General features: G+C 38.8%; 1 protein-coding gene across 1 annotated transcript in view; it reads right to left on the minus strand.

Moving 5' to 3' along the window:
- Nucleotides 1-27,816, minus strand: part of MDFIC (MyoD family inhibitor domain containing) — an 87,757-nt gene that overhangs the window by 55,410 nt on the left and 4,531 nt on the right. The window contains exon 3 of the mRNA XM_058724526.1: nucleotides 13,343-13,465. Within this exon, the coding sequence (XP_058580509.1) occupies nucleotides 13,343-13,465 (123 nt within the window). The remainder of the gene's footprint in view (nucleotides 1-13,342; nucleotides 13,466-27,816) is intronic.

Genomic DNA, 27,816 nt, shown 5'->3' on the forward strand with positions numbered 1-27,816 from the left:
CTCTAGAAAACTTCAAAACAAGCTTAGTCTCAAACAAGGAGCCAGTACCTGGGTTCTCCCAAAAAGGCAGCCATGGCTATCAGTCCCTAGGGGTCATTAAGCACAACTATTAAGAAACCACTTTCTAAAAAACAAACAAACAAAAAGTCTCTAAATGTTCAAAGAAAAAACTCTGGGCAATATATTCAATTGAAAACTGTATTAGTTCTAAGTCTGAGTTATACCTCAGAATTAACTAAGAAGCTCTGAAAAATTAAGCTTGTCCAGACCATGCCCACATATGATCTACGTTCACTGGCGTGGACTGGTCTGGACATCAATATGTTTTGAAGCTAATGCAAAGAGTGGAGAACCCTTGCTTTCAACAACGGCATAGGACTACAGCAGCATATTTTGGCCCCTGTATCTTTAGCTTCAGTTTCTGATTTCTTCTTGGTGCCAAAAGAAAATGCCTATCTTCAGACCACAAAAAAAGAACAGCAGATGTCAAGATTCTCTGCCCATCTCTCCGAATGAGACCAAGTAAGTTCTCATAGAGGCAATGAGACAATAGTTCTGAAAACAAAGAAGCCCTTTTTCTAAAACGTCAAGTATATTGTAAGCCCAGGAATAGACTTGAATTTATCACAACAAAGATAAAATTCCAAAAGAATATAGTAGATTAAAATTTTCCCAACTTTTTTTAAGACCCAACACAAAGGCAGGATACGGTCACATCATTAATAGTGAAAAAGGGCAATAATTTCCAACCAGGGAAATGGATTAGAATTTTCAGCTTGGAATAAACTATTAATTTAAGAAAACTATCATCTCCCCTAGGATTTTAATGTAATCTTTAGGGGACCATGAACACCACAGAGTCCTGACTCTTTCCCTACTCTTTCCCCATCTGAGAGTCAGGGCTACATCACTGGAAGATTAGCTGTGTGGCCCTAGGTAAACTGCTTGACTTTTCTGAGCTCAGTCCCATCTACAGATAATAATACTTATTCCACCTGCCTGATAAAGTTGCTGATAGGCCAAGTGAGATCATCAATATGAAAAATTTCATTAACTGTAAAAAGCTCTAAGTAATAACATTGTTAATATTACTAATAAAAAGCATCCTTTGATATGCATGAACTGTAGACTGAGAAAATTAGCTCCTTAAGAGAGGCAAAGATAGTCAATCCACATTTTAAGACAAATTACTACAGCTTAACCAATTCAAAGCTGTCAGTCTCCTACAGAGAAGCTAAATGTAGTCAAAAGGTACAGATTTTCATTTATTCAACAATTAACATGACAGTATTGGGAACAAACTCTGTGCATGGCCCTGGGCTATATGCTGTGAGGGCTACAAAGCTGAATGAGCCGCCAATTCTCCCTTTAAGGAGCCTTCAGTTCAGTGATGAGGAAGAGGGCCATCCACACAGGATGATTTCAAAATTAACGAGCCCTTTAGGAGAGATGAAGATAAAGCCACTCTGCTTGCAGAAATCACAGCATGGCTCGCCTGTACAGCCGGAGATGTGGGGAGACAGGTAACATGAGTGAAGCATGGGAGAAGGAAAATACTGGACCCGGAGAGGGAAGAAAAAGGAATGCATTTGGGCTATGGCAAAACTTCATGAAAGGAAGTAGTGGAGGAAAAAAAACAAAATTTCTTTTACTCCCACAGTCATCCAAAATAGCTTAGGGAAGGTCCAATGTACTCCTGGATCAATGCTAATTGCTGGGGGTGCAACTTAAAGCCAGGAGACCTGTAGACATGTAACAGCAGAAACAAGTTACAAATTGTGACAACGACAGAAAGCAAGGATGCCTGGAGAAATAGGGAAGCCCAGTTTAGACTGAGAAGTCTGGGAAGTCTCTCTTGGGAACTGACAATTAAGTCTGGTGGGCAGACCCAGAGGGGAAAAGCTCAGAGACAGAAAGGAACTCAGAGCATCTGGAGGATCCGAAAAGGAACCCCGTATAGCTACACAGGCAGGGGCAGGAATTTCCAGCAGGAAACACGTCATGTCAAACACTACACACAGAAGTCTGAGAAGAGACCACTGCGATAACTGACCTATTAGTATTAAAAGACTATTTTAGGGGCGCCGGGGTGGCTCAGTCGGTTGAGCGTCCGACTTCGGCTCAGGTCATGATCTCACAGCCCGTGGGTTCGAGCCCCACGTCGGGCTCTGTGCTGACAGCTTGGAGCCTGGAGACTGCTTTGGATTCTGTGTCTCCTTTTCTCTCTCTGCCCCTCCCCCAGTCACACTCTGTCTCTCTCTCCCTCTCTCAAAAATAAATAAATGTTAAAAAAAAAAAAAAAGACGATTTTAGTTGTATTTAACCTTCCAGGAGAGACTAAGTATCAGCCATGTGGACCAAACTGGGTTTGAATACCAGGAGCTAGTATTAAAATAGAGCCTAGAATATCTCAGTGATGGAGACAGATGTATCAGAATACAATCTGAGTCTTCAGCAAACAGAAGTGTCATAAAATCAAAAGGCAAAAATAGACCATAAGTGAAAACCAACCAGAAATTAAAGTATAGCTGAGTATCAGAGAGGTCTCAATTGAGATTAGAGAATATGTATTTATACCACAGCTAATCTTACTGTGATATAACATCTTTTATCTATGATCCCCATAGATCATAGATCCCCATAGATCATCTTTTATCTATGAGCCCCTGGAATCTGAACTGAGAATACTGATGGTGTTGTCTTTTACTTTATTATCACGGCAAATAGGATACAAGGTCATAGAATTGAGGGGGATAATGACAGATCATTTGCAGGTGCTAGCAGGCCATGAAAACAAAGGCACATGAAGCGAAGAAGCAGATGAGTTACTATGAGGCAAAAGAACATAGTTCACAGATTAGGCATAATTAAAGTCAAAAACAGGCAGAAATGAGAAAGTCAATTTCTGATTTCAAAATCTTAGAGATTTTGCAGTAACAAGGTCCAAGGTGGGTCTATATTTGTAAGGTGGCTGAAGTGAAATAGACATTAGGGCCTTTGAGCTAAAGTCGTCAAGAATCAGTGTGATTTCAAAGAAATTAAAAGAAGCTTTATAAAGAAACTAAAAGAAGCTTTGACTTCGAGAACAAATTGGATACTAGTTAGGGATCAAATAGTTTAGGCTAGAAGGTGGAACAGAATGTGAGAATGATCAGAGCAACAACACACTCAATACTCCTCCACGCAATGAGTAATTTAAGACTGCCATTTGACTTCCAGTGTCAGCTACTACCAACACCCCCTTCACATCAACTTTCCACGTATCAGACTAGCAGCTAGGCTCCAATTTAATCTTTATTTTAGTATTATTATTTTTTAATGTTTATTTGTTTTTGAGACAGAGACAGAGCATGAACGGGGGAGGGTAGGAAAGAGAGGGAGACACAGAATCCAAAGCAGGCTCGAGGCTCCAAGCTGTCAGCATAGAGCCCAACGCGGGGCTCGAACTCACAATCCGTGAGATCATGATCTGAACCTAAGTCGGAGGCTCAACCGACTGAGCCACCCAGGCGCCCCTCAAATTTAATGTTTAAATTATCAGAAGATCTTATAGCCTGAAATATTTTACCCTGATTTGGATCAGTCCAAACAAATTTGGACTTTATAGAAAAAGCCAGTTTTATTCAACCTCCTATAAGTAAGATCTTATGACATTACATGTAAAATGATATATTAAAAAGGGGGGGTGCCTGGGTGGCTCAGTTGATTGACTACCCAACTCTTGATTTCAGCTCACATCATGAACCCTGGGTCGTGACATCAAGCCCCATGTCGGGCTCCATGCTGAGCGTGGAGACTGCTTAAGATTCTCCCTCTCTCTCTCTCTCTCTCTTCCCCCCCCCTCTCCCTCTCTCTCTCTCAAACTAATACACACACACACACACACACACACACACACATTTTAAATTACACACATATATTCCACTGGGGTATAATCTATAGAAATTAAAAGGGATTCCTCTTATTTTTTAAAAAAAGGCAAATTATACCTATCTACCTAAAAAGTACTAAAAGGCATTTGTTCTGTTTCAACAGGTAAAGCCAGACCAAAAATCAACCACCTGAAACTTGCTAAAGTGAAAAATATTAGAAACCTAAATATGTAAGAATATGGGTTCATTTGACATTTCCAGTAGTAAATATTCATATTCAGAGCTATTTGATAGGACTTTCAAAAATTTACTGGATACGGGAGAAGTGCAAAAAGAAGAAACTAACTCATAAGGAAGAGGAGAAAAATGCTAATTGCACATGATCACATCATCCTCTGGACGCGATGTTCTCACTGCTGCTGCCTACATTTCACTCACCTTTGTGATGACTACAGCACCTTTGCAGTGCTGAACAAATATGCAGAAGACCACCTGCAGAGACGGGCCTCTTCGTGGATGATACATTAGTACCTTTTCCATTACGAGGAGCAATGATGGGCAGCATCCATAGAGGACATGAATGGTCTTATTAGATCACAGGCATGAATCAATTATTTATGACAATTTGAGACGGTGGAAATCTTTTGCTTTTTCTAAAATTTCCCAATCTAAGTTCTCAAGAACCATGGGAAATGTATTTAATTAGATTATATTCCAGTGCAGAACAAATTTCTCCACCCACTCCTTCTCTAGCTCACATAATGCAATTTCACCCTCTAAGACCAGCATCAGAGGGTTTTAAAAGAAATTTCCCTTTTATGTGTTTTACTGCAGAACCCAAGGACTTGGGAAGAATCCAGCTTCCAGTGGAAAACTGTGGAGCACGGATTTACCACTGAGTCCTGAAAGACTCACTGCAAGAAACACAGGACAAGTCACTGTATTGACTCTCAGCTGTGCTAAGGCAGAGGGGAAATGGAGTTCCTGGAAGGAAAGGAGAGGAATTTCTACCAAGCCTCCTCATTCTAACACACCTCATTCTCTACTACTGAGCCATGGATAAAGCTGGAAGCAGGTCTCACTCCTGTGGCTGGATAAAAGCACGGAACCACTGTCTTCCAGAGTCTGCTGCATGGCAGCTCCCAAGTACCTGTACAAGTCATTTGTGTTTGTGACAAACGCAGGATCTGCCAAGCAAAGAAAAACTTCCTCATTCTAGAACTTTAGTGCCTTACTGAAAAACCAAATTATAAAACGGGTATACAGTATTCTCTTTTGCTGACCAGAACTGAATGGCCACTCTCTTGAAGCCTCCAGCCAGGCCCAGCTTCATGGACCTGTGACCTGTGCAAATCTCAGCTGCTGCCATCTTAAAATTCACAATTTTTGAATAAGGGGACCTGAATTCTCATTTCGCACTATTCTCCACACACACACCCACCAATTTATTTAGCTGGTCCTGTCTTCCACAGAACCTGAAGGAATCTGAATCTCCTGGCTTATCTGTCACTTGAGAAGCATTTCTTACAAGTGACTGGGGCTCTAATGTAGCTTTGGGAAGCTGGCCCCTTGCCCTGGTATTTTTTGCTATCTGGGAGAATTTTCTTTTTAAAATATTATTGCTTTTAATATAAGAAAATTTACCCTGGGGGGGGGAAATCAATGATTCAGAGGAAGGTATACACAATATTAAGTGGAAGTCTTCTTCACAAATGTACCCCCCACACTTAATTTGACATAACTCCCTAAAAGTAACTATTGCAAAGAGATATCTTTCATTACAAAAAAAAAGAAAAATACACATCTAATTTGATAAAAATCATATATATACACACACAATTATATATATAACCCCCCACATACATATAGATATATACATATAGATGGATAGAGATATGTATATCTTTTTTTTAAAAATCCCAATTTTGTATATTACTGAACTAGATGGAGAAGACCCCTTTGAATCTTTCAATGAAGCAAACCAGCAGCTCCACAGAGTGTGCATTATTTTTCATTCATTTCAGGGTCTTCAGCTTAAAGAATATCAAACTACTCTTCCATTCTTCCCCAACAGGTGACTAATCTTAGGGCAAAGCAGAAAGAACCAGAGATAACCAACTGGCTGCCTTCTTCTCAACTATTATGTTTTGATGAAGAATTCGGATGATTGAGACTCAAAACAAACAAAAAACATAGATAAGCCCCAGCTCTGCCTCTTACTGGCCATGCTGATTGAAATGAACCTCTGGATTTGTTTCCCCATTTACTAAACAGGGCAATTTTTATGAAGCCTCCAAAATTTCTTCCCAATCTAGCACTCTGGATTTGGAAGACACTCTTTCAGATATCCAGCCTCACAACTACACCTTGGGTGTTGTCCTACCTCAGAAATCTTAAATTCTTATTTCCCAATCTCATAATTCATCTACTCTTTCTACTTCTCCTGTTCATTTACTGCATTGATACTTGTTTTGTTTCTTCAGGAATAGAAACCTTTAGGGACTGTCAGCCACTCTGGCTAGTTTTCTTATTTGTTAGATCTTTCCTGTTTTTACTTCCTTCTCAACCCATCTGATATCCTCAGCCCAGCGCTATAAACTCTCTTTGGACAACGTCCTTAAGTACTTTGCCCCACTGTCTTTTCATCATAACTATCATTTGTCCCAACTAAAAACCCTGGCCTCATCCCCAGCACCTGCCATTCCCCTACCCCATATGTCTTACTGATTGTACACCCCAAAAAGCTGAATCCTACCTGCCATTACCCCATCCAAGACCGATCTTTCTCAGTTGGATTAATACAACAGTCTCCCAGTCGGTATCCTAATATTTTCTTTTTCTCATTCTAACTTATATTTTCCAGCTACCCCAAGAGTTATTGCCCTAAAATATAAGCAAACAATATAATAAACCTGCTTAAGTCACTACTCCCTTCAATACCTTCCATCTTCCCTTAACCCTTTGTTCACAGATTCTTTGCCTCCCACCTCCCTCCAGCTCTCATCCAATATTTTCCATCTCAGCTTAGGCAAAACTTTTCCAACTCTCTTCAAGCTGACCTCTTACCTCTAGACCTGTAAACCATCCTATTGGCTTGGAACACTGGCTCCACTCACTCCCATGCTCTGCCAGAGTTGGCTAGCTCCTTTTGGCTTTACCAAATACATCGCTCCCTCTGGAAAACCCATTTTGACCTCTCCCTAACATGAGAATTTGTGTTTCTCAAATGTGAAAATATAACAACCTGCTCCTTCCCATCAAAGCTTTCATAATACACATTATTTCAAGACTATAAACTCTGAACACAGAGGCCACACCTGTAGTGTTCATCACTGCATCACAAACATAACACAGGGTCAGCACACTGTAACACTTCATCTTAAAAGAACTGATTTCTTATTCAGCTTTAAAAGTTATATTTTGACTCCTAATCCTGAAAGGTACCCATGAATAACATATTCTACAAAAAATAATTTATGTTTAAATTCACACAGTATTCAACTCCAGAAAGTTGGAGGTTTGAGAACTAAAATTATCTAGACCGCAGCATTTATGGTCTTGATCATTACATGTTAGTTATTTCTTCAGTGGTTAGCATTTTCAGGGTAATCTCTGTGGTAATTTCCAGGCCTCAGCTCCTCCCTGAGACTTGAAGAAACTCCCAAATGGGAAAGGAATATATCTGATTCCCTCACTGAACCCCACCCGCCACCTGTATTTCAATATCATCTCAATCTCTCCCAAAAAAGACCAAAAGATTTTAGGGATATCAGAAAGAGCCTGAAAATCTTTGACAAAAGGGCAGCAAGAGATAGACTGGAAATGAAATGAGTCATGGTATAAGATAAGGGTGAAGGGTAAGTAATAAATTAGAATATCAATAGGAATAGTAAGGACAACAACATCAGCTATATACATTGTATACTTTATAGAACGTGAAGCATTTTAAAACTAATTTAAAAAGGTTGAGAAAGATAGGAGAAGGAAGAAGAAAGGAAGGAAGCTGGGGAGATAGGCAGTAAGCAAAGGAAAGAGCAATGAAGGAAGAAAGGAACTAAAGGAGTCTCAGACTCTTCTAGCAAAGCAAGAAAAATAAGAACTAGGGAACGAAAATAGGTCTTACATAAAGTGCCATTCCTACCCACCTCCACAGACAATGAACATTATTCAGAGCACTGCCACCATTCACTGAGAACTCTTCAGACTAGCTTCAAAGTGAAGAGCAGTCAAACCTATGACTTGACTGTTTTAATATCTTTAGGAGTCATATATGAATATTTGGAACTCGACGTGAATGAATCAGGTATGGCTTGAGAGTAAGAAGGGGGTTGGAAGGCAAAAAAGAAAGAATGTATTGATTTAGAATGCTCATATTAGGAACTTAAAGTATGAAATAATACAAGCAAGATGTATTTTTAAGAATCTCATTAATTCCATGTACTTCTTAAGGATTTATTAAGCACAAACCATGTAATATCCAATGCTCTATTATGACATAATTATCAATGATCTCAGGAAGACATGGTCTAATACCCAGCATATCAGGTGTCTGGACATGTAACCCATTCGAACCATGGATCCAGAAAGAACGAAAGAAACAATGAAAGAACGAGAGAAAGAAACCGAGCAAGAACAAAAGCAAAAAACAAAGCTTTGAAATGGATACTTGTGCCCAAAGATAATGAAAATCAATAAATTGATTCAATGTTTAGACACATATTTCTGTGATAATTAAGCATAAAAAATATTTTTCTCCTATAATCCTTAAAATAACACAATAAGGTATACAGAAGTAGTACCCCCATTTTATTTTGTTTTTACAGCTTATCTATTTTGAGAGAGAGAGCAGGGGAGGGGCAGAGAGAGAGAGGAAGAGAGAATCCGAAGCAGGCTCCATGTTTACAATGTGAAGCCTAACACAAGGCTCAATGCCACACACCAGGAGATCATGACCTGAGACAAAACCAAGAGTTGGATGCCTAACTGACTGAGCCACCCAGGCACCCCAGGACCTCCATTTAAAAAAGGAGAATTTTGATCATAGAGTTTAAATAACTTGCCCAACACCAGCAGGAATCATGTATCCAGGATCTGAACCTGACCATCAACTCGATTTTGGAGTTCGATTTTGGAATAACAGGAGTTCGATTTTGGAATAACAAATGGTTAAAGATTCTTCTCTTCGTGGGGCGCCTGGGTGGCTCAGTCGGTTAAGCATCCGACTTCAGCTCAGGTCACGATCTTGTGGTCCGTGAGTTCGAGCTCCGCGTCAGGCTCTGGGCTGATGGCTCAGAGCCTGGAGCCTGCTTCCGGTTCTGTGTCTCCCTCTCTCTCTGACCCTCCCCCGTTCATACTCTGTCTCTGTCTCAAAAATAAATAAACGTTAAAAAAAAATTTTTTTTAAAGATTCTTCTCTTCAGACCAATGCATTTTAACTGCAGCCACATAACCATTTGGTCAGTGTATTTTTTTTTTTTAAAGAGAATTTTTCTGAGAGACAAATGGAGGCAAAGATATTGAGCAAGATGAAGTCACAATGAGTTGCTCCTGATATGGGATCTCACAATGAATGAGCATGCAATATTAGGAAAGAATTCCAGGTCCACTGAGAACCGTAACACGAAAGCTGCCTCTCCCAGTCTTATTGGGTGGTATTTATTTCAGGGGTTTGTTTACATACTCTTTTATATGAAGTGAATTCTTGGAGAATATTAATACTACTACTATAATGTGCATTCAAACATGAGACCTGCAAAAGAAATTTAAATCCCAATCTCTCCTGATCTTTCCTTATCACCAAGTAACAAATGTCCTCTGTATATAAACAGTACACCTGAGTATCTGCCATTTCCAGTATTAGACATAGAGGAGGCAGCCCCTAAAGTGATAAAATAATATTCACTAAGGAGCGATCAGAGCTACGTTGGCCAAGTCTTGGGAAAGAAAGAATAGAGATCCTCATAACCGAGCCCACTGATGTTGAGAGGAAGCTCAGAGGACACCAAGAGGAAGATGTCAAGCAGCAAGCCGAGTGAAAAAGCCTGATGCATTAGCTCCATGAACAGGAGGCAAGAGTGACTTGGGCAACAGGCTTGCAACCTACTGCCAATTGAGTGCTTACTATTATGAGAGCGAGAAACTCTTCAGAATGAATAAATGGGTTAAATAGAATGAGGATTGCCATTTAAGTAGAGCATTCGAACTTTGCTTCAGATCATGGGAATTCTACAAAATCACAAAGGAGAGAATTAGCTGAACAAAATAGTTTAATTTAATGGGACATTTATTTCAGAAGAGGAGCTAAGGAAAATTTCTGGAGTTAAGTAATGGCATTTAGAATTAGGAGACATGTATGTAAAAGCAATGGCCACGGATAAAGTTAAGTGATAAGAATTCTTCAGAAAGACCTAGAAAATCAGAGATAGAGACCTAAGGCACTTTAGAAAGAAGAACAAAGAAAAATGTGAGCTCTCTATAAGAAATAATTAAAATAGAATTTGACCTAAATTAAAGGAAAATACTACATGTATCTGAATGTAAGCACAGGAACACAGGAACACACACACACACACACACACACACACACACACTCCTTCCTACCTTAGAAATCCCCCCAAAGACTAAGATCAAAATGTTACTTCTGTTCCTTTTCTAGTCTAATTAAAACATGAAATGTTGCCTATTGCCTGTTACCAGTTTATGTGCATTATGGGTTAAATAGAAAAATTAATATTAATTGAGGGTGTCACTTCCCTGCCACATTTATTTTACCAATTCAGAGGAATAGTGATTATAAAAACAAGGCATAGCTCCAAATTATATACTGAATCATATACGCTAAACTGAGGGGAAAAGCCAATGTCTTTACTTGTGTTGTCATAAAAATATACTCTTACAAACTCTAAACTTTAGACTTAAGCCCCTTTCCAGCAATTATAGACCAAAAATATTTTCTCATAACATGAACCCATTGTAAACTGTAAAAAGGAAACTCATAAGATGAAAAAATAAAACTTCCCAAACATAAAATTTCCTCAAATTACCTTCCTTACATTTTTAATTCTTTACTGATTTGATTTAGGTTAAAAAAAAAAAAAAAAAAAACTTGAGTCATTAGAATTGTCTTTTTAATTTAAATTTCATAAGAAAGAGAATCACAATGCACATTCCCTGACCAGATTGTGTGTGGCCTATTTATTCAAAATGTTTGATTCCATATGGATTTCTTCTCTTTTATTTATAACTTCCAGAAAGGATTCTCAGTAATAAGTTAGCAACTCAAGGGCAACCAATGTGAAATCCAGGCCCTGAGAGCACTGTACCTGAGGTCTGTCACCTGCAATGTTTTCTAGAAGGACCAGGGAAGACACACAAAGCTCATGAACTTCTGTGTGGAGTATGAACCAAGTGTGAGCCACAAGTGGGTGGTCCACTGAGGTCAGGGTTAAAGTTCAGAGAATAATTTGGAAATTATTCTCAGCTTGGATCTCGTTTATGAGGCCTGAGAATACACCCTTTAATTAGAATACAATTTCCAAAGCAACCACTCCCTTGACTTTCCAGAGCTCAGTTATTCTCAGAAAAGTAAAAACAGCCTCATCACACTGACAGCTAACAGTCCCCTATAAATTACGCCTTAAATGTCCAACAAAGAAAGCAGCAGGCATCCGGACAACGTAGATGTTAGCTGCCAGCCCTTCTAAACACTCTCAAGAACAGATAGAGAAAAAGAAGTCGTATTAAACAGACTCACTCTCCTCTATTTGTTGCTTATGCAGCTGAGCTATCCCATGGAAGCTTGGAAAAAGAGTGGGTTGTGCATTTGAAAACGTTCCCACACCCCAGCCGGCCTCATTTTTCTGATGATCCCTGCATCCAGCCAAGCTCACACTACAGTGGGAACACTAAAATCAGTTCCATGAGAGCCAGCTGTCCTCCTCTTCCACAGTGCTCAGGGAGCCACACAGGACTCCTGGAACGGGAGCCAGCCCGGTCCTGACTCACCACAGATGTTCCCCTCCTCCCCCATGCAACTCTGAGCCAGGGCCTTCTTTCCAGGGCTTACTGTTATTACAAAAGATTTCACTGGGCCCCCCAAAATGTGCTGGATGCTGAGAGGAAAACACACATTTCCCTAGCTGTGGGGTTAAGAGAGACAGACATTAAATTATTCAGAGATGGCCAACTACCCTATGGGGCCAAAGAAGGAAATCCAGGCAGCTTTGTAGAGTTCAGTGTCAGGGAGTTGGAACAGCAGAAGCTATCACAATAGCAAACTTTGAAGTGCTATCCAGGCTTGAGTTGAGTTTAAATATGACATAAAACATTCCGTTTTGGCAAATCCAGACATCAGATTTTTCTCTGGACCCAACAAAGTCGCCTTTGCCTTAGTTAGAAAAGCGTGACCAGGACGAGAATGAAAATACAGTTTCTGAAATTTGTAAATCAGAATTCAGAGTCCAAGGTCACCCGCAAATATTTGGAAATTCTCACCAGCTATTTTTCAGGCAGGAGTGGCGTTGCTGTCTTCGGACTTTATCTTTTGTGTATGCATTCATCTGTCCATTTTCCCAGGGTTGGGGGGGGCACAAAGCTCCCTGTCTCTGCATTTCTTCAGGGCATATTAGTAAAACAACTCGACAGTTGCTCCCAGAGTGCCAGTGTCCCATCATACAGGCTGAATCATCATCATCTCAACAAAGAAACTATTTCATGCCATTGACAGTATTTTTTTCTATCACCAAATAGCATAACAATATTTTTTATACTTACCTGTTTGCTACAAAGAATATTTCATTATATAGCAAATTCATTTTGAACCTACCGGAGTGGGGGTGGGGGTGGGGGAAAGCCTCAGGTCTTAGGAGAACCTGACACATCATGAGTATTCTACATAGTACCCAAAAGATACTGGTGTTTCCGGGGATTCCCACCATCAAATGGAAATAAACCACAGCTTTTGTATACAGTCTACAGAGCAAGTTCAGGGAGAGGAAGAGAAGAAAAAGAAAAGCCAAGTAATGCCAATGATGAGAATTGTAAAAAAAAAATTTGGAGTCATTTGGCTACAAGAACAGAGACCAGAATGGCATTACCAAAATACTGTTCATTGCCCTTTTGTTCTTTCATTATCTTTTTAGTTTCACAGTCCATTTAGAATTGTCTGACTACTTCTCAGTCACTGCTCAAGAAGGAATTAAGTTTTATCTCTAGCTCTATGAGAATAAAATCCAATGTTTACAGGTCAATTCTTCCTTTTCTAAGAAAAAAAAAACAAAGGATGAAAATGAACAAACAGGATTACCTATATTCTAGTTTTAGCTCTGTTTTTTAAAATACTCATGAACATACTTTCAGATAAACTCTGTTGGTTTATAGATTTCCAGGAAAATTATATGGGGCAATTAACTAAAAGCCTATTATCATAGGCATATACCCAAATCACTCTGATTTTCTCTAAAAATACTTACTTCGGATGAGTTCGTCATCTGAACAATTTCCCCAAATGGACTGGTCTTGCATCATTCCATGTGTGAAGCAGCTATCGGCAGCTTGAGTTATATTTCTCTCAGTATTTTCTTTATCACATTTTTCTAAATAAAACAAAAGATCTATTACCATTAAATGTTACATATTGTTCTCTATTTTTTTTCAGTTTAAGGTGTTTTTTTTCCAAATGCTTCCAAGCCTGCCATAATGCCATAACTTAAGGAAATGGGAGCAGTACCTCTATTGACTGTCGCATAGGTATTGAAGAAGTAACAGATTTATTGAGCACCTACTATGTGACAAGCATCGAAGAAACAAACGTGTTTACAGTAAAACTAACCTGTTACCGTAAATAAGTCATCATAACACAAGTGGTGTGCCATGACAGAGAAATGTGGAAAGGTCACATAAAAGATGAAAATGAGTCCATACATGCAGAGGGCAGGTGCAGCAGAGAAAGCAACAAAGGAGAAGAGATCCCAATGAACGGTGGGGATTAAAAACCAGGCTGAAGCTCAGTGGGGAGCAACTGAGAAGTGAGAAGGTACAGAAACAAGCAGGGTTGTCTCTGCAGAAACTTGGGAAAGAGGCAAGGGCTGTGTTATGCATTCTCACAAAGGGAGATGTTTAGGATGGGAGATTTATACAGGGGTTTATGGGCTCTTAGGGGGAAAGCCAGTAAGGAAAAGTAACATCTGATCAGGAACCTAACAACTCAAACAAAAAGCTAACTACAACACAAGGTAAAATCCATGTTAGAAGAGGTCCAGAGCAATAAAGAGGTTCAAAGGAAGAAAAAGAAAGTCATCAAGATTCAGACCTCAAGAAAAGCACCCCAGAGAAAGGTGCGTGTTGGATAGTCTTCAAAACACTAGCAGGAATTCTGCAAGCAGAGATGGGAGAAAGGTCATTCCAGGTGGAAGCATGGCCTGGCCAAACTCCACAAGCATAAACTCCAGCAAAGGTTCCAACTCGCTGGAGTGTGAAATACTTTAAGGGGGACATTAGGAGATAAGACTATAAAGGTTTGATTAGGGACACGGCATGGGCATCTGAATGTGAGAGTGAGAAATATAGACAGAATTTCGAGGCAAGATAAGTAAGTCAAAGTAGCCATTGAAGCTTTATGAATTGCTTTATCAGAGCTGTGCATTAGGAAGATTAATTCATTTGTGCACAGCAGTGTCTCAATCCCGTCTGCATTTTAACTCACTTGGGGGGCTTTTTAAAAAGCAGATTCCTGGACCCCACCACTAAAGATTCTATTTCAATTTAGGGATGGGGCACTTAGGTAATTTTACTGCACTTACATCCTTGACAATCACTGGAGTATGGATGTATCTAAGAGGGAGAACAGAGTATAAGAGGGGCTTAGAGTAGTCCAGTTTAATCAGAGTTTAATCAACTGAACAACAAGATGGGAAAGGGGGTAGATGTGAGAACATAACTAGAGATTTGCACAGATGATCAGGGAAGATGGGATTGGAGACGATGGAGCTCTCTTGGTCAAGGATTTGAAGGGGAAAACCTGGAGAGGAGGAGAACAATTTATTAGTTAAAAATATCTATTTGTACGTAGATGTTTTAGGCATCGTGTCAGGCAATGAAGGCTCAATGAATTCTGAGACACAGCTCAGGCCTTCATGAACTTTACAGTTTAGTAGAGGAGGACTTTAGGTTGCATATTTGAAAGTGCAAATCATAAATAAAGTTATAGCTGGGAAAAGTGATCTTCCTAAACTTGACTGCTAAAGCCATTTAAATGAATGGGCCCATCAAAAGAGTGAGCACATTAAAATAAGAGTACCAACAGGGGTCTGTACAATTAGACAGGAGTCAGAGAAGGACGAGAAACTGGATGATGTCAAGCCATGGAAGCAAGGAAAGGAAAGAGATTCAAACAGAAGTTGTTAGTCAACTCTGTTAACATTTCCAGTGGAAGGAAAAATTTTCTGCACATGCAAAAGTTTCTCATGTACCATGGGGATTTCACAACAATTGAAAAGTTCTGCCATGAAACACATTTCAACACATGAAAATAGATGGACACTGCTTAGGACTAAGTCCAGAGGCTAAAAATCTCTGAAAAAAAGCAAGGTCTTCAATGCTAAGTATTTTCAGAAAGCAAAACCATATTCAGGTAGCAGTAAAATATAAATCAGAAGCATGCTAAACCAATATGTTCTAGAAGATTTATGTAACATTTACTCAGCATTATCCTAGAGAAAATGTAATCTTCCTGAGAGGTGTTCGTTTCAATTAAAATCTTTACTTTTTTAAACAACTCCAGAAATCTTTCCACTGTTACAGTCAACTCAAGGCCTTTCTGAGATTATCAACAGAAGAGCTTTTTATAAAAACTCACTAGTATACACAAACTAGCTCATCAGCAGAGTCCCACACACTTGCTGCTACTGTTATGAAGCTAACTGCCGCCAGGTGTCATGCTAGTAGGCTTGATTCAATTAGCAACTTTAATTGAAGCTGAATGAAATTAATTATATAATTTTGAGCTGTTCAAGTTTAATTCCATTAAAATTAATTCATGAAACCAGGGCATTATGAAGCATTGCTGACTAAAAGAAAATAGGTATGAATAAAGCCTCTAGACACACTTGACTCACATTTGAATCATGTCCAATATTCAAGTGCTCAACACAGGCCCTCTAAACTCTCCACTGAATAAATGAAAATGTCATGTGGTCCATATACACGCTGATTTACTAGTGACCCACCACTAAGAGGAAAATAAAGTTCTTCTGCTTTAAGTATTTATTAAGGAACAGTTTATCACTTATTTTTTTTTAAGTTTCCTTATCTGTGAAATTCTAGAGTTAGAGTCCTTCTCAAGTTAAAAAAGAAAAATTATCATTCTTTGTCCCTTTATATTCAAGAAATAAGAAACAAAATGTAATTACTATCAAATCATAATCATCAGTCTATCCAACTTTGCCTCACTTGAAAAGTAAATGTCTTAGCCCAAAAGTTGGCCTCAGCTTTTTGCTATGACCCACACAGCACCCAGCCCAAAACAAGGCTCAGAAAAGGTTCTAAGCATAAAAATTCAGTTGACTTTTGCCAATTCTCCACTTTTAAAAATTAAATTTCTGACCCTTTGAATGTTCTATAACTTTTTAACATGTGTATATTATTTTATTGGCATGTTTGTAATATTTAATGGAATACCTATATAACAGTCTCATAAATGGGGCGCCGTTACATCTAACACTGAAGAAACGCATGGAGGCAGACTAAGACTTAATTGATAGACAATGGTAAGGCGGGAATCATGATGCCCAGCCGCAGAACCAACCTTACTACAACTTTCAGTACTTTGGGTCAGCCACTACTCAGTAAAATGACAAACAGGCAATTTCTAATAGATTTCTGTTATCAATGGAGGTTTACTGTGTGTGTGTCACTTCTGAAGTGCAGAAGCAGGGCCACAGTCCTGGTTTAATCAATTCCTTCCTGGGTTTATGAAGGTTTGTAGATGCTGTTAAACTAGTATATGGTCCCAAAAGGCACATCCCATAGGCAATCAAGTAACTTCGTGATGCATGAGCTCAGCCCGTACCTTTCTGTAAGAATTCTGCGTATACAACCAAGCAGAACTGCTCTCTAACTTAACAGTTTTCTCTTAAAAGGGGACCGTGGTCATCTCAGTAATGCTGTTCTTCTACGCCAGTGGGTCTTCACTGTTGAGCCCCTTAAACATAAAGAGGCACAGGTTCCAATTCAGGTGGTATGGGGTAGGATGGGGGGAGGGATGTCATCATCATATATGGCCAGGTTTGAGGGACACTGTTCTAAGCAAGCTCTTCTGCACTACACAATTTCTGTACTACATAGTTGTCATAGGACAACTATGAAAATACAAATCATGAGTTATACATGACATTAACAAGCTCTACTAATAGACGAATACATAAGCATTGTTTTAGAAATTAAAATAAACTTGAAGACACTTTAAAAACAGCACTAGACCAGAGGACAGCTGCATACTACTGGCATCTGCTTCCATAAGGCTAGCCTCCCAGGAATCACAGAAGTACGGACGAAATCTTTGGCTGAGGGAGGAAAAAAAAGTCACCTTGGTCTCTGACAAAAAAAAAATCCTCTAGCTTGAGAGACCAAACATACACACAAAACAATCAAGCAATTACCAAACAGAAGGTAATGGAAACTGCACTGGGTTGTAATTCTGACTCAAAAACTGACCAGCTATGTGGCTGGGGCTGGGTCTCATTTTCTTCAAACAGAAGTGAGGGCACTGAGCTGGATGATGGCAGAGGCCTTTTTTGTCTCCACAATTCTGTAAATCTGACTTTGCCAACAGTTTAAACAACAGAGCCAAAACTTCATATACACGTTGAAGGGTTCAGAATAGAGTGGAGAAAATCAAAGAAAAACCTTTGTAAGGCATTGGATTTGAGTTAATTCTCAAAGAAAATAACAAGCATGAATTAAGCAAAAGAATCAAAAGAAAATAGTAAGAATTCTAAATGATCGATTTAAATACAATATGTCCTACTCAGAAATGACTCTCTCACAGGATCAATACTCTTTATTTTTTGTTATTTTTCTAAACAAGGGTATGAATGGTGAAAAGTAATCTCTCTCCAATGTCAATCGTTCCTGCTGAAGAAGAATGAGATCCAGGTAAACAGAATTTCCATTTCATTTAAAATTCTATAATATTTTACCTAGTCGACATTGTCCAAATTTGAAACCTTGAGAATGAGAATTTTACTGACCTCTGAGAGTTAGGGAATAACCCAGTTGAATGGTGATTAACAAGAGAAAAATCTAAAAGCATTACATATAAGTAAATTGGATAATAATATACGTACAACATTATATTATGTTCTATGCCACAGAACAGCCACTTAGCTGGTATATGGTTGTTAAACAAGTTTTTAAAAATAAAACACTTCCTTTTGTTGGAAGAGTAAATTAATTAACTTTTGCAATTACAGTGTTAGCAATTTTCAAAGGGCTTTAATATTTATTTGATCTTCAGAACCATCAACGATACCGTAAGAACACGTTGGCTTCATTTTACTGAGGAGAATGCAGAATGAGAGTCAGAGACAGACATTCAGGCGAAAATAGGAGAAAAGCCAGAAGTGGAAAGCATCTTGCAGCTCATTTGATACTGTACCAAGTGTAGAAAGACCCACCACACCACTCAGCCCTTCAAACCTCCAAGGAATGATCCTTCACACAAGGAAACACCCCTATTCCTGGTCAGTTAGGTCTATTAGTAAGTTGTTCTTTATTTTGAACACAAATTTGCTATCAGGTCATTTATAACTAGTCTCAGTTCTGTCCATTGAAGGTAGACATAGTAAACTTAAACCTTTCTAAAAGATAACATTGTCAACTACTGAAAAGGGATAGTCTTTCCAGCAGTTTGTAATCAAGCAAATATACCATCTCAAGAGTTAAATGCTTTTAGCACACAATAGTAAAAGAATCTAGCCATGCTGCATGCGGATGATTAGTTTGTGAAAATTACTAATGAGCTTTTAAACACAGAGTTCTGTATGTGCCAGGGTTTTCCAAGAAATGGAGATAATCCTGTCATGTACAAGTGCAGATATCTGAATCCTTCCTGATGAACAAAGACTCTCTTTGGTTCTCTGGAACAGAAAGACCATCTCTAAATTGTACTTTGCGCTGGAAGTGGTTAACGGCACAGGATCTCAAATCAGGGTGCCTGGGTCAACCACGAATGCTATGGATCCTGGGCAAATTAACTGTCACATGCTTAATCTTTAAAATAGGAATAGCAATAGTATCTATCTCATAAACTGGCTGTGGAAATAAACGGAATCATGCCTGGAAAGCAGAGTTTCTGTTATATAGTAAGGGCTCATCCACATTTGCTATTATTATTTCATTAACTGTTATTACAATAAGCATCTTTTAAAACCCTGATTGATATAAAGCTATTATATGGAAGATGTTGAAGGAACTAACTAGTCAGTAATCCCTATGTGAAAAAGCAGGCAAGAAATCTATTTCCAGACTTAGTATGAGGAAAACTATTGCTTTCTCTGAGAAGCTATACATTTTTCCTGATGCACAAGGAACATCGTATTAAAGAAAAAGTTTTCTTTTTGACCCAAATTTACAAACAAAATTGAGTGAGTCTGACCCTACGGTCTCTATATACACTTTGATTTTCCCTCATGTTTGGATCTCCTAGGTACCTGTATTTTCCATTATTAGGTTTTAATATTCTTTTAAAATGTACTCTTATAAGCCACCTCAAAATATTCTACTGAACTAGGCAGAGGTATATGTAAATGTACAAACCAACCATCAAATATATTTTCTACTCGTTAACCATACTTTATTTGCTTACTTCATGGAAGACTAATATAAATGATGGTGCTTGGCCGAAATCTTTACAAAACCTCAAAAACTTAGTGTAAAACACACTTATTCATATATAAAAGGAATACAAGTACCATTCTTTGTACTTAAATTTGGGGACTTTTGCATGTTAGATCTCATCCAATTCAATTTAATATTTGATAATAATCTATGTCAGATTATTTATAATCTATATATTATGGATATTCTTACTGCTGTGCAATCTATATTCATACCTCCTTTTTCTGAAAACAAAGCAATTGTTTTAAACAATTCTTACTCTTCCTTTAAAATATCAGCATTGTTTCAGATGGTCTATGTGTGTTCCGGTTTATGAAATCTCAAGTAATCCAAGACTAAAATCTCTGGGCAAAGTTAAAAATCTGGGTCTGTTTTTCCCAGAGGCTCAGAACAATGTGGAAATCTACAAATGTTTCCCATATGTAACCTTTAAAAATCAAAGATAAAGCAGTTTCCAGGAAGACCTAAGGTTCTGGAATTTTACTTCTTCACTCATCAAAATAACACAAACAAACAAAACCCTCAAGCCTAATGACCTTCAAGAAACATTGCAAAACCAACCTGCTTTGCCTAATGCTCTAAAATGGGTTAAAATCGGGGCACCTGGGTGGCTCACTCAGTTGAATGTCAGTCAGTTGAACTCCTGATCTCAGCTCAGGTCATCATCTCACAGTCATGAGATTGAGCCCCACAGTGGGCTCTGCACTGACAGCACAGAGCATGTTTAGGATTCTCTCTCTCCCTCTGTCCCTCCCTTGCTTGCACACATACACACACACACACACACACACACACACACACACACACACACACGCACACACACGTGTGCTCTCTCAAAAATTTTAATTAAAGAAAAATAAATTGGATTAAAATCTCATTGTCCAAAAAAGGTTAAGATAACCAAAGTATTTTAACAGATGAATAAGCATATGCATAAAATTTCATAATTTTGTAAATACAAGAATTATTACATAAGCACAAATCATTATAAATGTTTATAGAACTAAATGCCTGAATCAATTTAATTTAATCAATTCACTGTTATCAATATTTTGAAAAATAAGACTGAGCAAAATCTAGTGTGCATTCATTCAAAGGGCTCCGTATGCATTTAAAAGCTTAGGGTGCATTTATATTCAAGAGTGATAAAAATGACATTGACTCAACTGGTTTAAAATTTGGGGGTAGGTAGAGTGGGTTATACACACAGCAAAGCGGAAAACAATTCCAAAGTTAGATAAATATACAATTGAATAGAACCATGCAAATGAATAGGTACAAAATGTAATAATATCTCAATAAATCTGGGTTCTAAATAAATGGCAGAAGGAGTAGGGAGAGGTTAGATGACAGAAAGCTGATACCGGCAACTGGGGCACATTACCTCGGTCATCTTTATCTCCTGCCCTTTGACATCCAAACCTACAGTTCCTTCTCCTAAAAATATATTTTCAGGATGACCTACCCTGAGGCATAGTAAACTCCTTCCACTTCAAATATAGCGCTCATTTGTGTTCTTTCAACCAAGTATACTCATGCTAAAACCAAACACTCACAGGCTAATGGAATTTGGAGTTAGATGAGCTTTTAGAGGTCTCAGCCAACCTGCTAACTTGAATTCAGATGAATACCTTCACCATCCAATATCCCCAAGAACAAGCCAAGGAGTATAGGCATGACTACTTCTGGGGCAGGGAAATAGCCTCAGCACACCATTGACTCCAGTTTGGGACTGTTTTAATCATTCACAGGCTTTCCTCACAATTGGCTAAAATCTACTTCCTTACATTTTTCGCTGATTCATCATATTTTGCTCTTTGCAATCAAAGTCTAATGTTCCTCTGTGACCGTCTCATATTAGAAAATAGCTCATGCTCTTGTGTCTATTTTCTCCGTGCTCAACACCCTCAATTCCTTCAATCGTTTTTCGGGAACTTTTTTAACATTCTGTTCACCCTTATAGACAGGATAGTCTTCTTCCTCTTGTCTAGAAAGCCATCATCAAACAGTTTGTCTTACTGTGGAAATCCAGAGAGGCCATATCTGCAGCAGTTTTCTTACTTGGCAATTGACTAAGCCCATTACAAAGAGGAATTGAGGACTCTGACATCTTCCTCTTTTTTTTAAAATGATGTCACACACCCATCTTCAGTCTTTTGTCATGATCACTGTCGTAAGTGCCACAATTCTAAAACTTTTCTGTTACTTCTCAGTTATATCGGGTGGGGATGAACCTTAATTTGGCACTGTTACAAGAAGGAAGGCCAATGGAAATCAAAAGTGAACCAAAGGGGGTTGTTTCATCTGTAAAGCCTTTTTCAAAGCTATGATTTGAGTCCACTCCTGATATAAGTGAGAGAGGATGGAGAAGAGCATTTCACATAGTAGTGAAAACACAAACAAAATAATGAAAGAGAAGCAGAACCATATTGCCATTTATTTTTTGGACTTCAGTCCAAAACTGACGTGGCTTCTTGCCTTCAGGATCATTTCTTTGAGACATTGCTTTCTTTGGATTCTCCTCTAAGACAACAAACCCATTCTGGCCCCACAATCTTTGTAATCTCACAAATGGCTGATGGCCTCCAGGAGGAGAACTTGTAAATCCATTCCTCTAGACTTGCTCCCTGTCCTGACCTACAGATTTGAAGTCTCACCTCTACATGAATATATCTTTGGCAACTCAAACTCAACATCTCCTAAAATTTTAGGAATTCGTCACCACTTCTCTTCTGGCCCTGTTTCTCCAACTATAGTCTATATCTTGGTCAGCGGTGTTCACAGAATCATCTTTCAATTCTCTATTTTCTCCGCCCTAACAGAGTCAACTATGAGATCCAGCTAATTATAACTTCCCAATCTCTCTCAAATGTATATTTTCCTATGCCCACTACCAATGCCACCTTTTTCTTGAAATTATTTCAACACAAAGACTGAATATGTTACTCCTTAGCTCAAGTAAAAATTCATTTTGCATAGTGATGACAAATCGGTATATTGTCATGTTGTACATATTTTAATGGAAGCTCCTACACCTTTCCCATGCTCCAAAATTTCATCTTGTATTTCAGTGAGAAATAAAGAGTAATACCCCTCAGAAAATGCAAGCTGCATGAGCGATGGAAAAACAAACAACAGAGGAGGTCCACGTTCATAGAGCCCAGGAGATCAAGGGCTGATCCAGGGAAAAGAGTAGGAGGACCTGATCCTAGAGAAGAGGCTGGTTCCTTTGTGTGTTCCAGCTGCCTTCAGAGAGTCTGTCACCTACTCAACCACAAATTGCTTTATTTTTGGTGCTCAACTCTGCATAATTCAAACCAAAAGACCTGCAAACTATGTCTTCTTCAGATGGGATCACTAGCAGCCCAACCCAGAAGGAACAGACTTCTTGCCACTCTGGGTTTCTCATTCAACCTCTGAATTTGTATGCTCCAGAACTGCACCAGTCAGCTGGCAACTGGCCATAAACTAATCTGTCACCTGGTTCTTGTTGTAATCTTGAATTGATATTTAGACAAGGAATTAACTTTACAAATTCCTTGTGGGCAAACTACGCATTACAGATTCTTAATCTGCACAAGACTTCGCACGCAGTAGGCACACAAAAACGATTTGTTGACAGGGCTTCTCTTCAAACGTATCAATAATGAAATCTATGTGCTGGCCAGGAAAATTAACTTCAGATTCTACTCCTGAAACTAGTAAAAAAAAAAAAAAATCAGGCATAAAAGCACATGCATATGAATCATCTTACTTCAGATCATGTGGGTGTGAATCTGAAAACAGAAGTGGACTGCAAGTAGAAACCACAAACGAAATTAATGTTAAAATAACTCTGTTCATAGCTCCTACTTAGTGAACCCTAACTGATTAAATTAGAATCTTTTTAAAACATAACTGGCTTTCAAACTCAAGGTTAAAAGCTTTCCTTCCGGAGAAGATGTATGCGAATGTGAAAGCAGATACGAAAAGTTTAAGTAGCTTCAGGAAAGTGTCAATGGCAAAAGGAGAGGAGGAAAGGGAAAAAGAGACACAGACACAGAGATAAGGAAAAGAGAGAGAAGCATCCAAAACACTGGTGCACAAATACATGTCTGATTAAGACAATGGGAGGAACCACGGCGTCCTTCATCTGCTCCAATCACCAACATCCAACTGTCCAAACATCTAGTATCTAGACAGTGCAGGATCAATCTTTCCTTAGTAAAAACTGAAGAAAGGCATTTAGAAAAAGAAACATAAAAATCACATCCCCTAACTTTATATAGGGTAGAATAATCATGTTACCTCAGAAAGACCATTTATTTGGTTGAATCATTTCTCTCCTTTGTTGGTTATTGTATCGTTCTAATTTTCCATTTGCAAATGGCTTAACTTCAGATTATGTCAATTTAGGTTTCCTTATTTTCCCCAAATCTTTTATTATTATAAAAATATAATGATACTAAAATAATTGCACACAGCTATTAGAATTTTCCATGATATCACCTCAACAAGATCCAGGAAATAAGGTTCAAAGAAACAGGAAAGGCTCTTACACACCCAAAAATTCCAGTTTCCGCCCCCCCCAACTAGCCCTATAAAGGTCACTCAAATACATATATATATGTATAAATGTATAAACGTATAAATCCTTACATGTTAACTGACCAAACAAGGCCAACAGGCATGGTTCTTGCTGGCCAGAAACCTTAGCCTGACAATTACACTGCTGGGCTCTCTGGCTCCCCATACTCCCTAGAACACAAGACTCATTAGAACAAACACACTCTTCTCACACATGGGTAATCCTCCTCCTTTGTCCCCCACTGCTTCTACCCTGCCAACCTCCAACCCTATGCTAATTCCAAAAACTCATTCTATCAGCTCTATTCCCAAGCTCCCACATGCTCCTTGCTGAGAAAGGCAATCAACCATGCTGACCGTGTCCACTAAAAATTCATGGCATTCATTCTCAGTTAAGCCCTCAGTGCTACAGAGCAGCCCTTTTGTTTGCCCCAGATTGAATCCCTCTTGAATACTTCATTCTTTGAAATCTTTTCCACACATCTCAAATTTCTTGACTCATCCTAACCGCCCCCCACTCTTGCTCTCAGCAAATGTTACCATCTACTTTGCTAAGAAGATCTAGGCCTTCCAAGATCTCTCTTTCTCATCAAACTGTGTCTAGATTATCATTTATTATTTTCTCCCATGCCCATCTGTAAAGGGAACATGGTCTACTTTCCTATGACTGGTCTCTGTCCAATTCTGTCCCGGAATTTTACTTTCAATTACACACACCCACCACACCACCACTGTACCCCATACACTTTCAACTTCCATCTCCCTCTCTCCCCTGGATTTCTTTCCATTAGCACGTGGTGAGCAAGCTCAAAATCCACCCAACTGAAATCCTCTCTACACCTGGTTTCTCCCTTAACAAATCACAACTTTTTTCATCTTCCGTGACCACTAAACCTCTAAGGCTTCTGTGACCAATCCTTATGGACTCTCTTTCTGTATTCTTTTCCTTCTCCTTCCTCAAGTGTGGCCATGCCCCCAAAGCTTCTCCTCAGTCCTTTCCCTCACTCTTGTTTCCAGCCATCAACTATCTGGTGGTGAACTCTGACCCTGTGAGCTTGACCCTCACCACTCTCCTATTTACAAGTACTGGCTTATCATGGCAAGGGATAAGCTCCAGGAACCAAGATGATCCAAAGAAGACTCAACAGCTACTCCCATGTTTCCACTCAGGCTAAAAAGTCAAACCCCTGGATTACCTTGAATTTCTACCTTCACACTACCTCCCGTATAAAATACGTCGCTGAACCATATCAATTGGATACAACAAAACTTGGACACTATGCTTTAGGAGATTCACAGCTGAGTAAGTAAAACTTAAGGCCCTCAAGGGGCTCTCACAGCTAGGAAGAACTCTATCCTACTTTTGCTATTGTTCTTAAACCCATTTCCTCGATCAAATTCCTAGTGGGGCTGCCCTATGTCCTTTTTGTCAAGTGCCTGTCATAGCTTCCCGGATAATCACTGCCTTCACTCTTGCCCCTCATACCAACATCATCCTTTGCACTGCCACTAGATTTATTCTCCTAAAAAAAACACCAATTTGGTCCTGTCCTTCCCCTTCTCAAGAACTTTCAATGGCTCACCACTGCCTACAAAAAGGATATACAAACGCCTTAGTGGAGAATTAGAGCCATCCTCAAAATTACTTCAGTTTATCTTTACAACTTTACCTCACTCTTTGTTCTTTGATACAGCCCATACAAAGGGCTTAGTGAAGCATTCAACATTTTGTAATAATCACCTCCAAGCTTTGCTCTCCATTATCCATCTTCACAGAGCTGAGTTCTATAATAGTGCTTCTTTGTCCAGCTCAAATCAAAAGTTTTCCTTGCGGTTCTTCCAAATGCCCCAGCTAGAGATACTTTCTGTCTCCCATGTTCTGCCATCACACATTTTTTTACGTCTATCATAGCACCTATCAGTCTACCTTGTATTACAGTTATGGGTGAATGTAGGTGTTTTCCCATCATTCAGCAAGACCCGAATTTCATTCAGCGTATTCCTCTCTGTACTTGTCACACAGCAAGGTTCAAGATGAATATATATATATATATGTATATATATATATACATATATATATATATATTCGTGTGTGTGTGTGTAGGATTGAATATTTATGAAGCATTTGAGTAAGGCAGAAATAATGCAAAGAGGAAAAAAAAGGCTATGGTAGAAATGAAAATTAGTAATAAATATTTAATATAAGTTGATTCTAATTTTTTGAGATTAGGGAACTAAATATAATTTATCACTGTTTCTATGAGAAAGGGTAACTTAGGTTCCAAAACTCCAACTTACAAATGAACACAACCCATGTGCAAATTATGCACTCTTTTCCTTATTATTCCATAATGCTGGGATCTCCGAAGAGAAGTATAGGGTGGCAGGACACAAATATCTACTGAGCTGATAGAAGAAAGTACTAAAATACCTATTTCACTTATTTTTATCTCATCCACTTACAATTTTCATCTCTGTATTTCCTTTTTATTTTTTTTATTTTTATTTTTTTTTTTAACATTTTTTATTTATTTTTGGGACAGAGAGAGACAGAGCATGAACGGGGGAGGGGCAGAGAGAGAGGGAGACACAGAATCGGAAACAGGCTCCAGGCTCCAGGCTCCGAGCCATCAGCCCAGAGCCTGACGCGGGGCTCGAACTCACGGACCGCGAGATCGTGACCTGGCTGAAGTCGGACGCTTAACCGACTGCGCCACCCAGGCGCCCCTGTATTTCCTTTTTAAAGTTCACAATACATTTGTGTTACAGTCCACAAAATGTTAGAAAGTTCTTTGAGGAAGAATACACTCAGGATTATTTTTATTAATTGGGGTATGTGATAAACATGCTGACGAGTAGTAATGTAGAAGATACACAGAGTGATAGGATTTAAAATTTGGAACTTGAAAGAGAGACTGTTTTTAAAGCTTTCTGAGGCCTTTCTAACTAAAAATGAGAGACTTACTAGAAACCTATCAATATATCTTTCTGCAGACAAAAGCCTATATAACAATTATTTTCAACTAGAGATAAAGAGCACCTGGAGACTGTTAACAATACAGATTCTTGAGCCTTCCATATCCAGAGATTCTGATTCTAAAAGTCCAGAGTGGGACCAAAAATGCCAGTAGCCTTGAAATATTAGGGTAGTATCTCAATGCAACTTACATTCTCGGCCAGATAATTCTGTGTTGTGAGGGGCTGTTTGGTCCTAAGCATTGTAAGATATTTAGCATTACCCCTGGCTTCTACCCACTAGATCCTAGAAGGACCCACTCCACTCCCTGTATGTCTACCAAACATGTCTCCAGATGTTGCCAAATGTCTCCTGGAGGGCACAATCTCCCCGGACTGGAACCAGAGAGAGAAGCTATTCAAAGAGAATCCACTTTGAGAAATTCCATCCTTAATCAGAAGGATAAAACAATATGATACGTGTCTAAAAATATGGGTGTCACAAGCATACATTGTATAAATTGAAATA

The sequence above is a fragment of the Neofelis nebulosa genome, chromosome 4, assembly GCF_028018385.1.
Source record: "Neofelis nebulosa isolate mNeoNeb1 chromosome 4, mNeoNeb1.pri, whole genome shotgun sequence".
Taxonomy (NCBI): Eukaryota; Metazoa; Chordata; class Mammalia; order Carnivora; family Felidae; genus Neofelis; species Neofelis nebulosa.